The following is a 14,488-nucleotide window of genomic DNA, read 5'->3' as shown; positions in this document are numbered from 1 at the left end:
GTACATGTAGCTTTCAACAGTGTTACCAGATGTATTTATGTACATCTCATTGTCAAGGTGGTCCTGACAGGAGAAGGCGGCGAGAAATAATATTCTTGACACAAAAGCATTCACAACTTGCACTATAGGGTTAATCATGTTGCAAACACGCTAGATATGTTAAAAAGTGGAAAGATGTGTCTTTAGTCCACAACAACAGGTTTTCTAGACCATTATCTGCAGTGTTTATTTTGCAGTCTCACAATATAAGAGATTCCAGTAATCAAAAACAAACCTCCCAACAAAATTCCCTGTAGTCATGCTCTCTAGAGATCAGGCCCCATCCCGGGAGCTGGAAGCGGTATTCTGTATGAGTCACCTGCCCAGTTCAGCACTCTGTAGAGCAGCTGCAGGTGTTGTATGAGTCACCTGCCCAGTTCAGCACTCTGTAGAGCAGCTGCAGGTGTTGTATGAGTCACCTGTTCAGTTCAGCACTCTGTAGAGCAGCTGCAGGTGTTGTGAGTCACCTGTTCAGTTCAGCACTCTGTAGAGCAGCTGCAGGTGTTGTGTGAGTCACCTGTTCAGACTAGCACTCTGTAGAGCAGCTGCTGAGTCACCTGTTCAGTTCAGCACTCTGTAGAGCAGCTGCAGGTGTTGTATGAGTCACCTGTTCAGTTCAGCACTCTGTAGAGCAGCTGCAGGTGTTGTGTGAGTCACCTGTTCAGTTCAGCACTCTGTAGAGCAGCTGCAGGTGTTGTATGAGTCACCTGTTCAGTTCAGCACTCTGTAGAGCAGCTGCAGGTGTTGTATGAGTCACCTGTTCAGTTCAGCACTCTGTAGAGCAGCTGCAGGTGTTGTGTGAGTCACCTGCCCAGTCCAGCACTCTGTAGAGCAGCTGCAGGTGTTGTATGAGTCACCTGCCCAGTTCAGCACTCTGTAGAGCAGCTGCAGGTGTTGTTCTCTTTCTGGGCTTTCTCTGTGAAACAGCACCAAAGCTTGTCGCTTGTTGCTCTGTTCCAGACTACCTGCTAACTTAGATAGAAGATCTTAGCTAGGGAGTCCACTGGCAAGCTGAACAATAAAAAGCAGTTAGTGTCAGATGTTATTTTAAAAGCTTACTGTGATATGGTGTTTGCAATTCAATGTTGCTTCAATATTACAATTATTTTTCTCTAAATCTGCCATTACCTGGGTTTGAGGTGGTCTGGAGTATGCTAAGTGCTGGGGCTGAATGATCTTCCCCGTGTAAAGTGAGGCAGATTTAGAGAGAAATGGTAACTCACCATAGGAGCAACCGAAACACTCACAATGATAGCAAATTACATTTGCTTATAATTTTGCTCCCTCGAGCCAGCATTATCAGCCATCCACTGCTGGCCAATAGGACATCCATGGTACCTGGTAGAAGAAAAGCACTGAAGGCTTGTGTATTACAATGAAGCTATGTCTTGGTTGGTCCCCATATTTACTATCTCAGTTTATCTTGACGAAAGCAGAGTCCAATATTAGCATGAAGTAAATAACAGCGACTCTTGTGTAATACAAATCCAATTAAACTGAAGTTACTTAAAAACAAGACAGGCCTTGTCACAGTGACATTTAATTATCGTTATTATTTATTTGGTTCAATACAATAAACCCTTAGATGTGTATTTAAGCCTGTCCTCCTCTCTCTGTGTGTGGGCAGGTTGGATATAGGCACGGGGCAGTGGGTCCAGTGCAATGACACCCCCCACAAGCTCTGTCGTTTCCCTGTAGCGGGCCTGTGTGAGGGAAGGATCTATCAGTTCAGGGTGCGAGCCGTCAACAAAGCTGGGGTTGGGCGACCTTCCAAGAAGACTGGAGCTGTGACCATGGTGGACCCATCTGAGGCTGGAAGAGTGATGGGTATTAATGCAATTACTCCAATAATGGAGATCTGTGGAAGTTCTTCAGTTTTCAGTAATCTCTTACTGTAACACAGGCTAAGCCAACCAGTCCATGTTATAGTGAGAGTCGGCGACATGTAGCACTTAGATATTTACTTTAGCATCTTGTAAGCAGTCTTATATTGTTTTCTATTCATTTTAAAAAGTTTGTTTTAGAACAAAAAAATGCTAATAACAATTTGGAATAAATAGCCTTGAGAGTCTGCCCCCATGGTCTGCCCCCACAGTCTGTTTTTTGATACAGTGTGTTTGATATGCTCCCTGGAAAGCTAGTTGTTGTGCATTACTGTCTCTATAACTGTGGGTTTTTTTTTTTTTTTTTTTTTTTTTTTTTTTTTTTGCTTTTGTTTTTTTACAGTGATCCAGCTGGAAAAAGGCAAGATAGTTATTACTAAAGACCAACTTGAAGGTAATTTGCATGTCTTATTTTCTATATAGTTATATACCTTGTTATATGTTTGGCACATTATATAGCATTTTAGAGTTAGAAACATAATGTAGGTTCTATGAATACTGTCTTTACAATTGATCAAGGACACGTGGAGTCTATTGAGTTGCACTTTAGATTATAAGGTGTAGATAACAATGTAATAACATGGTAATAACTGGGTAACTACAAATGTTTTCTTCTTTTACATGGTAACTACTGCTGGAATAAGGGTATACTTACCAGAAAATTACCATAATGCATTAACATGTAATTGTTCACAAAGCTCTTTGCACAGAAGTGCTACCGTTTATTTATACAGTGGTTGCCAGGAACATGTGACAGAGCTTTCTGGAAGTGTTTGTGGCAGTCATGAATGTAAAATCAGAAGAGCAGGATTGTGGGAGATTATCTCAAAGAAGAGCGGGATTGGGTGAGATTATCTCAGATCTGAGCAGGACTGGGGGAGATTATGTCAGAGAAGAGCAGGACTGTGGGAGAGTATCTCAGATCTGAGCAGGACTGGGGGAGATTATCTCAGAGAAGAGCGGGATTGTGGGAGATTATCTCAGATCTGAGCAGGATTGGGGGAGATTATGTCAGAGAAGAGCGGGATTGGGGGAAATAATCTCAGAGTTTATCAGGATTAGAGGAGATTATCTCAGAGATTGGATCCAGTGGAAGTGGAGGTTGAAGAATAGTGTATGGCCTTCAATCCATCCAAAACCTCTCCTGAGTTTTACGTTTGTTTCTTTTTGATTTCACAATAATTTACTGAACAAAGTTGTGGCTAAGGTTCCTGTGGTATGGTTTGTCCCTGGAGTAATCTTTCTCCTATTACTAAAAACAGGTTTCTGGTGGGGTTGGCATAGTATTTCCCATTGAAATCTATTGCCCTTGACCTGTTGCGTCACATACAGGCGGTGAAAGAAAGTAGGAGTCTTTAGTTGGTTCAGGTAGCTGGGGGAGACAGTATCTGGGTTCAGCAGAGTCACATATTATAGATGATAATGAATGACAACATTAAATAAATAAGCAAAAAAACCAAAAAAACATTCATTTTCACTTTCTTTACAGCAAGTGAGAAATAATCTCACTGAAGCTGGAATGTTGTTAAATCATATTGCTTAACTTCAGGCTATAAATATCACTGATATCACAAAGATTGTGGTTATACTGTGGACAATACGATTCTCTCTTCCTTGGCCATAGCAGTGCTAACTACTCATGGAATGGGTTCATCACTGAAATTCACCCTCTATTTGAACGGGAGAGTTCAAACACTACTAACCCTGACAGAGCCCAGGCTATAGTCTCCATATTGAGGTTAACTATTCCTTACATTTTACATTAAGTGACATTATTCATGCACTGTAGGTCTCAAATTCAAGGTTTTTAAAGCAAGCAAAAATAAAATAACAGTATTTGTTAACTTTTCACAGCTTTAATTCCCAAAGTTGCGCACCCCAGTTGAGCACCATCTGAATTGAAACCCAAGCTCATCAGTCATTAGGGGCAGCAGAGGATTAGTTAACAAGCAGGGGATTGTATATATGTTACTGATTTGTTTTCATAATGACTGTAAGAGTTATTCAGTGCTCTGGTTTTATTTCCAGGAGACATCCTGATCCCACTGCCTCCTACCGATGCCCACATCACTGAGGTCAGCGGGGCCTGTGTTGTCCTGGGCTGGACCGAGCCAGACCCCAGGGGGCGGGAGCCTCTGACCTACTACGTAGAAAAGGTGATGCACCCTGGAAACCACGGTTCTAAGAGCTAATTTCTAGCTGTGAAAATGTTGGTTAATTTAGGGGTTGGTGGTGCAAAGCTGGTGCAACAAACTCAACTTGAGACATTGAGCTGTCTCAGGAGGAAGATGGGCACAGCTATAGAAGTTCAGGATTGGGACAGGAAGTGTTCTGTGCACCCCCTAGTGCGAAATCCTGCCTAATGCAGGATGTGGTCAAATGGCTTAGAATTACAGATACAGCCATTAATCAAGCTGGCTTTAATTTTGTGAGTCTCAATTAAGCATTGATTAATTGGTTAATCAGTCTTGAGCCCTATTTACAGTTTCATGTAGCAACACTTGCATGCTGCCAGACTAAAGCCCCTCCGATTGCATTTGTTTTATATAAATTACAGACTCTAATAACAAAATTTGAGGTATTTTAGTTTTTTTATAATATTATTTCTCGGTGGAATTATGACATTACGTTTCCAGCTGTATTTTGTGAAGAGCGAATACCTTTACTGACTGTTTTGCTCATGACACTGTTGTTAAGTGACACACAGATTGGCTCGTTTCTTTTCTTCTTCAGTCCGTAGCCGGCAGTAACAGCTGGCAGAGGGCCAACTTGGAGATCCCGGTGCACTCCCCTAGATTCCCGGTTTTCGACCTCACCAAAGGAAAATCCTACTGCTTCCGAGTGCGTGCTGTCAATAAGTATGGAGTGAGCGAACCGTCTCTTCCCAGTGAAGCCGTCTCACTGAGAGAAACTGTTGGTAAATATTCATCTCAACCACAGAAACCCTGTGCATAAAAAATTAAATAAAGTACATATAGCTTGAAATGATATTTAATTATTTATCTTTCCTTTGCCTTATTAAGGTGTTTGCTGTCATTCTGTCGGCTTCTGAGTTCTGTTGCTCTATTTTGTGTTATGTCGCTCAAACTCGCTATCTATCTATCTGCCATGCAGCCATAGTATATATCTATATTTATCAATTAGTCTATTTCATTTTTGTCACACAAATATGGTCTGCCCATTTGGTTAATTTCTTGGAAATTAAAACTCTGAACGGAACGGAATCCCCAAATGACTGGCAAAAAAATCTTTAATTGGACTGGGCTAAGGTTCAAAATCAGAGGTCAGTGTTGGCAGGGGAGGGGGAGTGAGATCAATCGAAAACTGCCGATTATCCAGATCCCAGAAAAAATAATTAGGTGAAAGAAGAAAAACAAATTAGAGTTGACAGCAATGTTTAATTAAAGTGCAAAAGGAACCTGGGTGGTTTCCCCTCGTGGGATGTACTTATTTAATTCCTTTCCAGATATTAATTAACCTTTAATTCTGTGGATGTGAATTCAACCTTGTTGCTGAAGTGGTTCAGCTGTGGAAATAGGGCTTCCCAAAGGTACACAGCTCTCACAGGAAATGGCCCCCGTAGGCACAGGACCATTTAAAGCACCGCAGGATCAAGCTCACAGCCACTTTTTTCATTTATTTATTTAACCAGGTTAGAACTTTTGGGTATGTGTCTCAAGGCAAGAAAAGTGCATGTTTGAAATGCAACAAACAAAAAGCACTCAGGCAAACAGATCAAACCTGATACACAGAAGCATGTTGACTGACGTGGGTTCTTATTTTAGGGATTCTAAAGGTAAGATCTTGATTAGATCTAAGCGAAGTAGAATCCCAAGTTTATAAGATAAACGGAAACATTTTCAATTTCCACACAGAAAGTACAACAGCCTTCAATTCTCCAGACTGAACCAACTTAGAGAGGACAGTAGTGCTGGTTTTAATTTGCGTTGGGAATAAATCATGCAGCTCTGTTGTAAATAGGAACCATCTTGCCAAGGCTGTATGCAATGCACTGGTATTTCTCAAGGGTTTCATTTTTTTTAGATGGTGTTGTGGAGTCCAAATACCAAAAATACTAGTTAGAACCCCACAGTAAATTTAATCAAATATAACCCTTAAAAATATATAGAGGATACGCTGTCAATGCTCATGGAGTACTGAAGTTGTTTTTCAGATGAGGATGGCTGGATAACCAATGTGTCTCCGGCCATCCTTATGAGCGAAATAACCACAGCCCCCATGAACATTCATGAAATATTCTGTTTGTATAACAAGCATATGGAAACCAATATGAGTTTTAGACTAAATTAAATGGCTGAATTCTGAGAATTACGTTCCTTGGATCAAGCATCTGATTGGCAGCCCAGCGTGCATTTACCTTCAAGTTACAGTTCACACTGTAGCGCCTGAGAAGAAAAAGGTTGCATTTATGTAAAGTATTTGTGCACGTACAAGAGCTGTGCAGCACGCAAGGTGTGTTGCATTTGAAAATCATGGTGCTGTATTTGAAACCCTCATTTTAAGGGGACCAGTCTGTATAACCCCTTGCCTCTGCTTGCTGCTGTGTTACAGTGGTACCCCCTCCTCCACGTGGGGTTGTGTCCACCAGAAACACAAACACGTCCGTGGTCCTGCAGTGGAAGAGCCCAAAGGATGTTCGGGATGTTATTGGCTATTACATTTACTGCTGTGAGGTTGGGACAGACAACTGGATGACTGTCAACAACAAGCCAATAACCTCCACGAGGTAAGTGAGCCTCTTTGACCTGCCTACCATGGGCAGCACCAATTCAGTGTGGCCAAGGAAAACAACTGAGCACTGAGCTCTGTATATCTACTAGCAACAGGAAGATGCCACTTTTATCTATTCTAGGATGGACTTCATCCATCATGTGATGAGACATCCCATTTACACAAAAGTGTGCGCTCTGATTTGAAACAGGTGTGTGTTTCAAAGCTCTGCCATTTGAAATGCGTGGCAGCTGCTTCTTTACCAAGAAGCCTGCCACATCAGCGAGGTTACAATAAAGCAAACAGACTGAATGAAATTATTCATCACTGTCAAAAATAAATCAAAACAACACCAGAAGATGGCATTTTCTCTTTCCCCAGATTTATAGTTCACGGCCTGGTGGCTCGAAAGAAGTATGTGTTCCGGATAAAGTCAGTGAGTGCAGCCGGGATCAGTGATTACTCGGAAGAGTCGGCACCCCTCCTAGTGAAAGCTGCTATCTGTAAGTGGATAAAACCAGGACTTATAGGAATGCCATCCACAAACACACATGTGCATTAGGTAATAGACCCGTACACAAAGGGAAAGCCATTCACTGCAGACCTGTACAACCTGGATGATGGGGAAATTTCAGGACCACCACCCTAACTGACAGGGGGTGCTGCAGTGTAACATTGGTAGTGTTACAGGAGCTGACCCCTGCTGGTGAGATGAGGTAATGGAATAAAAGCTCTAAAAATACTCATCTAAGGGATTATCCTTTTGTGCAAGGGGAAGGGCAATTGCAAGACTGCGAAGTTGATTCAAGTCTCCTCCTTGCTTTACTGTGGTCTTTCTATACAAAAGCTCACATTAGCTGACCACAGTATTACCAGCAATGGCAACACAATGGATTTGGAACACCTATTACAGTTGTCCGGATATTATTCCACAGTGATAGAGGTATACTACTATAGTACCGTAATGGATTACCAGTGTGCATTGATGCTTACAATTGTGATAATACTGATATGGAAATATTACCTGCACAGCTGTACCATTGCACCAACATCTCGTTTCATTGTAGCTGCCATTGCCCCTTTTTTTGCAGAACTAAACATGTTGCCATTGCAGAACCACTGCATTGGCATTGAAGATGGTTTTAAGATTCAATTTTTCCACTGGGATACACCTACTGAGGGAAATGGTGACAGGCAAACTGAAACACAGATTCTTACTCTATCTCTCCCTCGCTCTCTCCCTCTGTCTTCCACACATGTGCACATTTATAATGTTAATAGCAGCTGTTAAAGCAAACGGGTATGACCCCTTCCGGTGCATTAGAATTTCAAGTCAAATAGAATTGCAAATTCCAGGCTGTACAAAAAAAACAAAGCAAAAAAAACAAAAACAAAAAAAAAAGCATGCTAATTGACTGCATTTTTTTATTTTTTCATGTTAGTAGTGGCATCTGGTAAAGTCACAGTTGTGGTGTGCAGGGTGATTCATACAGTCAGGGGAGTGCAGGTACAAATCCTGGCTGGGCAACGTTGCTCATCTTCAATGGGGATTCTGCAGGTTAGGGAGGCAAAATCATTGGGAATGTTTTCTCCATGCAACAGGAATATAACAGTTCCCTATCTGTATTCGGAGCGCATCCCATATTTTCTAAAACAGGCTAGACGACGGAACACATTTTAAACTAACCATGATGGATTTGAATAAAGGTTCTGTCTGTGATGACTAATGGAATGTTGTCCAGATTGTCTCCTTCTAAACCCTCCTCACTCTCAGCTGCCCCCTCCACTCCCTCCGGCATTGCTCTGCTGAGCTGTGGGAAGGGTGAGATGGTGATTGGCTGGAGAGCTCCCAAGTGTAACGGTGAGGATGTAATCAAAGGCTACTTCTTGGACCAGATGGATGTATCAGAGTCAGTTTGGCACGAAGTCAATGTCAAACCCATTGCAACACAAGTCTTCAAGGTAATATGACAGGCTACAATGCAATGCACTGAAGCACACTGCTGACTTACCCATTGTGACTGAAACTACTTTCCATGTTGCAAAAAAGTGTGTGCTACATAATGCATGTGTTTCCTTTTTTTGTGGCCAATATTTGTAGAAACAATTCTATGGCTGCAATATGTTCTCTATTATTATTATTATTATTATTATTATTATTATTATTATTATTATTATTATTATTAGTAGTAGTGGTAGTAATATTCAATTTACTGGTAAGCAGGCTTGTTGTTGCAGGCTCATTTCTGTAAAGTGATTTTCCTTAAAAAAAAAATCTTTCTTTTATTTCAATTTTGCTGTTTTTTTTTTTTTTTTTTTTTTTTTTTTTTTTTTTGCCTTCGGTAATTCTATGTTCAAAGATATGCCTGTAGCATTATATTGAGTACGCTGCCCCCTGCTGTAAGAGACCGGAACTACATCAGTTTCTTGCTCAGCAAGCCATTCCCCAAGGACATTGCAATTAGCTGACTGTTTTTTTTTTTTTTTTACAACATTATTTAAATAAGGAAAAGTATCGCTTTCCAAACTTCCTGAATTGAATGATTTTCTGTTGCTGCTTCTAATGTAAATGCAGATTGATAGTGTATGCATTTAGAAGGAATAACCCCGTCAACCTTCATTAGAAAATGGCTTCAATTGAAATGGATGTTTGATTTTTTTGTTATCTGCAAGATTCTGTAAGGAACTGGTTCCCTCTAGTGGCCATTTACAAACACAACAACTAACTCACAAATACAGAGGAGTTTTTATGATAGACTTTTTCTGGTCCTGCAGACTCTCCTGCAGGGCTGGCCTTTGTACAGAATTGAACATTTTAAATTGGGAAGTGTAATAGCTGGGCATTCTAAATAATAATAATAAAAAAATAAAAAAAACACTAAGCAGTTAAAACATGCAAATCCACAGCTGAATTGAAAGCTCATTAAACACTTACAAAGACAGGTACCTTTAGTAAGGTCTATATTACCATTTGCACCTCTTTTTTTTCAAGGTTGGAAGCCTGAAAGAAGATCATGTGTACCAGTTCAGGGCTATTGCAATGAACTGCGTGGGAGTGGGAAAGGCTTCAGAGCCCAGCGATCCGTTCTTGTGTAAAGAGTGGACCATGCCTGAGCCAGGTAATAACAGAGTGTATATCAGGGTCACCGTGTGAGAAAGAACCATTGTATTGATAATACATCTGAATACTGTAATCCAGTAGTACAAGAATATTCTGATCTGCTGTAAAGATTCATTTCAACGCTCTTTTTGCTCCGAAAGGAAGTACATCCTAGAATGGCCTGACTAATATAATAAAGTCTTGAATAAATCTTTATTTAAAATATTAGCATCAAACCCCCATACGTGAATGTTCTGGAAAAGGAGTTATTTAGACCAGGGTATTGGAAAGAAGACATTTATACTGCTGAATATCATAACAACTGTATGATGATAGAATGTGCCCATAATGTTTGTAACTGGGCTATATCCTAGACTTTATTGTGTTCACCAGGATTTTTCTGTCTTTACCATGCTTTCCAAACTCACCCGTGCTTTACCATGCTTTCATATGCACTCTGCTGTTCTTTTACCATGATTCCAAGTCACTGATGGCTTTTCTATAGACCGTTTTTAGATTTTATATTCACTTTGACACAGGTGATTCCCATTCACATTATGGCAACAACAACTTCCTGTGTTGCTTTCTATTAGGTCTCCTTTCTGTCTTATTGTGGGCTGCTATTACCGGTAACACAGGATGTGAATGGAGAGAATACTCTACTCAAGCTTGTGGTGCAGCAGACTTCAGCTTTGAATGAAGCTGTATTAAAGCATTAGCGATAGTCTGAACAGCTGTGTTTGCCCTGGTGTCTAGGCCCCCCCTATGGACTGCTGTACCGAGAGGTTCGGAGGAAGTCCCTGGTGCTTCTCTGGGAGCCCCCAGTCTACACAGGCCAGGGCCCAGTCACGGGATACCTGGTAGACATTTGTGAAGGGGGATCAGACAAATGGAAAGCAGTGACAGAGGAGCCCACATCGAATACCTTCTTGAAGGTCAGGTTTCTGAACACAGACATGACTTCCAGGAAATGTCAATGAACTCTACATGAATCCTGTTGATGGAGGCTGTCTGTCTGCACCTCATTCTTACATTTATAGTACATATATCTATATATCTATATCTATATCTATATATATATATATATATATATATATATATATATATATATATATATATATATATATACACACACACACACACACACACACACACACACACACACATGTATATATCTCTAGTAAAGCACCTTTTCTATTGTGAGGAAACTTTTTAAGGGTATTCGTTAGCAAAAGGTAATGATAGTAATTATGAAGGCAGTATTTCAAACTTATGGTGACATGTTTTTCATGATACTGATAACACTAATTGAGCTGTGGCTGGGGTGTCTGTTACTGGCATACTTATTGGAAGCACATCTGTTACAGGTTTCTGGACTGGAAGCTGGTAGAAGCTACATGTTCCGAGTGTTTGCTATGAATGCTGCAGGAGTCGGTGAGCCATCTCTGCCATCGGAAGAGGTGAAGGCTGAAACCAAGCCAGGTACTGTCTCCAGTATCAAACATTTTGAAAAATAAGGCTGCTTAAAAGCTAGCTTTCTGTACAGCTCCGAAAGCCTTTGTGACTTTCTCGTGTGTCCTTAAGCAGGCATGAAGGATGTTGAAATCGGTGTGGATGAGGACGGGTTCATATTCCTGGAATTCCAAACTCCAGAGCGGAATGAGTCTTCCGAGTTCCTCTGGACCAAGAACTACTGCAAAGCCATAGATCAGGGGAGGGTCAGGATTGAATCAAAAGATGTCAGGTATTGCAGGGGAAATGATTGGGGTTGATTTCATATGTATATACTTTACTTGCACATAGGGGGTTGGACATCAAGAAACATCCGTCGGGGTATTAGTACTGAGTATTTTGTGATGTTGCAAATTTCGTTCACAGAGAGTTTAATATAGCACTCATTTTACTAGGCCCTCGACTGGCAGATGATTAGTCTACACAAAGAACACACAGTGTCTGAAGCAAATGCTCCAGGGTTACGAAATTACTTTTCAGCACCCCATGAAATAATATCATCTAAATGGTGCTGTTCAAAGTCTCCCAGAGCATTTAATACAGATTGAAGAAAGCTGAACACTTCGCAGAAGGGCCATAATCATTATGGAACGATCTCATATCTCTTCAGATTAAAGTACACACGTCATATTGAATCAACTCAGCGGCTCTGCACCATATTGACAGTGTTATGGCAGGTGTCTATAATTTTTTGTCCAGCCTCTGCAACTAAACATTTGTTTTTTAATTGTCCAATGATGTTGAACCTAAAAAGCTCTGTTAATTGAAATTCAGGTCCAGGCTTATCTTTACCAATCCATCAGAACAGGACCTTGGTCTGTACACTGTGGCCATGAGCGATATTGATGACATCTCCTCAAGTTACACTTTTACAGATAAAGGTAATCAATGGAAACGCATTAGAGTGGATGGAGATCAACATCAACTCTATTCTGGGCTTGAGAAATTATTTGTGTTTTTTTTTTTTTTCAGAGCTGGAAAGATTGCTGGAGCTCAGCTGGGAAATACGGAACCCATGTAAGTTTCAATTATTTTTGTAATACCCTATTGCTCATCCTGCTCTAAGGTTTTTTTTTGTTTTGTTCCCAAGGTGAGGTTTGGATGTCCTGAGGAGTCTAGATCTTATCTTTTCATCCAAGGAAAATGCAGTGTTTCAAAGAAAGAATGTGCTTTTCGTTTGTTTTTTTTGTAGTTTTATTCAAATCCTAAAATCCATTCTGTAATGGGAATGCTGACTTACACTTACACAAATTATGTAATGAATATATTACACTGTAACTGAAGTCATGACAACATTTCAGATGCTATAGAAGTACTTGAAAGGTTGTTTTTTTCTGAGAGAGGCATGTTTGACCAAGTTTACTGTGGCACTCCTAAAGGATGGTGGTTTTGTATGGTAATGCAAAAATAATCAATGAATAAGGGAGAACACAGACCCCCAAAAGATGAAGTCCTCGGTTGTGTTTCCTCACAAGCTGATTATTTTAGGTTTACCAACTCAGAACAAAAATGTTTTCTGTTCATCTTATTAATATAGTTTTTTTTTTAACTGAACCTGGTTATGCTTGACCGTCAGTGATTGTGTTGAAGATACTAGCAGATACACGATTATGCTTTGACTGAAACCGCCCTGCCTTGACAGTGATCACTCTGAAGTCTAACTGGGCCGTTGAGGTGTCTGAGAAAGGAGCTGTCCGCCTCTGGTTACAGGTTGAGAAGCTGAGCTCGGCTGCGGAGCTGAAATTAATCTTCAACAACAAGGAGATTTCAAGCACGGCCGTGAGTTTCCACTTTGCTATTAATGGACCAGCCCAGCAATATTACATTGAAAACTGAGAATTATTTAGATTTATTAACAAGGGGGTGAATGATAAGAAGGGAGTAGAATGAATAATTTAAAGAGCTTAAGTCTGTGTTCAGCTACTTGATCTGTGGGTTCAGGAGCTGCTCTTCTGTTAGAGTTACTTACCATAGATATATTATGTAGATCAGTTGGGTGTCTTTATATTAGTAAGCACCAGCGCCACCCTGTGCACAGCAGTGTACTGCAAGCAAAACAAAAGGAAACTCCCAAGTGGCTCTTATTTCTATGAAGACACTTATTAAAACATTAAAAGCAGCCTATTAGCGAAGGGCCATTCAGTAATGTAAAGATCATTCAACCACATTTTCAACCCAGAATTACTAGGCGGCTAGGCTATGATAACGATGGCACCTGACACTCAAATAAAATTTTGTTTGCATTTTAAGTTACGCTGTCTTTTTTCCAGACACACAAGATCAATTTTGACAGAGCCAATGGGATAGTGGAAGTGTTGATTGACAATTTCTCTGGCGAGGATAAAGGCTCCTACACGGCTCAGCTCAGAGACAGGCGAGCCAGGAATCAGTTCACCTTTGTGCTCATAGATGACAGTAAGTGAAATTGTATTCAAGAGCAGTGCTTAAGAATACTGTAGATGCATTTTATTCCTGTTTGACGTTTCCCAAAAATGCTTTTGAATGTGCAAGGTAAAGATTGCAGGGGGGGAGGGGGGGTTAAGAGTTACACTCTGGTGTACCTACTGTACCTAGGGAGAAGACACTTGTGAGTTTAGTCACCAGGATGTGATTACTGAAACAGAAAATTACATACAAAGTTATTCTAAACAATAAGAACAAGGCATTAGCTGTGAAGCTGTCGTATTTCAGAACTGCACCACGTTGCGCAGTTGCTCTTTAACCCTTTCAGTCCTGAATTATTTTTGTCGAGCTGAAGAAGGAACCCCATTATTGAGTATACATGAGCACAGGACAAAATATATTGCTCCATGAGGTTCCAACTTAATTTCTGATGGCATATGCGAACATACGGCGCTAAGACAAGGTAAGACCTTGAGGTCCCACCAGGACTGACAGTAGCACGAAATCAAATACCAGGAGCTGAAATGCTTGAGGACAGGGAGTGTGAGTGGGACATGCAGTGGTCGTTTACATGGTAATCCTGTTTTGCAGATTTCAAACAGGCGCTGGCTCAGTCCGAGTTTAAGAGGCGTGACTGGAAGAGAAAAGCAGGTGAGTTATCCTAGTGGTCATTGACTCCAGCAAGGCATCCCAGGTGAGGTAACCTCAATTTGCAGACTTTAAACAAAGCAAAGGTACAAAGTGACATTCAGTAATAAATGTTTAACACTGTGCCCCCCTTGTGAGTCTAGCTCTGCTGCTAGCAGTCTGGTTACAGCTG

General features: G+C 40.8%; 1 protein-coding gene across 1 annotated transcript; it reads left to right on the top strand.

Annotated features, from left to right (window-relative positions):
* Positions 1 to 1,624: 1,624 nt before the first annotated feature.
* On the top strand, positions 1,625 to 14,319 carry LOC121308279 (myomesin-3-like; the record flags this gene model as incomplete). The annotated part of the gene is made up of 16 exons (XM_041240571.1): positions 1,625 to 1,866; positions 2,266 to 2,316; positions 3,951 to 4,078; positions 4,656 to 4,839; positions 6,495 to 6,669; positions 7,035 to 7,156; positions 8,428 to 8,615; positions 9,646 to 9,772; positions 10,510 to 10,688; positions 11,121 to 11,235; positions 11,341 to 11,497; positions 12,040 to 12,146; positions 12,238 to 12,282; positions 12,908 to 13,044; positions 13,536 to 13,680; positions 14,260 to 14,319. Coding segments are annotated over 16 exons (2,162 nt in total), but the record flags the coding sequence as incomplete, so codon positions are not given.
* Between the last annotated feature and the right edge of the window lie 169 nt (positions 14,320 to 14,488).

The sequence above is a fragment of the Polyodon spathula genome, unplaced genomic scaffold (assembly GCF_017654505.1).
Source record: "Polyodon spathula isolate WHYD16114869_AA unplaced genomic scaffold, ASM1765450v1 scaffolds_627, whole genome shotgun sequence".
Lineage (NCBI taxonomy): Eukaryota > Metazoa > Chordata > Actinopteri > Acipenseriformes > Polyodontidae > Polyodon > Polyodon spathula.
This window is presented reverse-complemented; position numbering and strand designations above follow the sequence as displayed.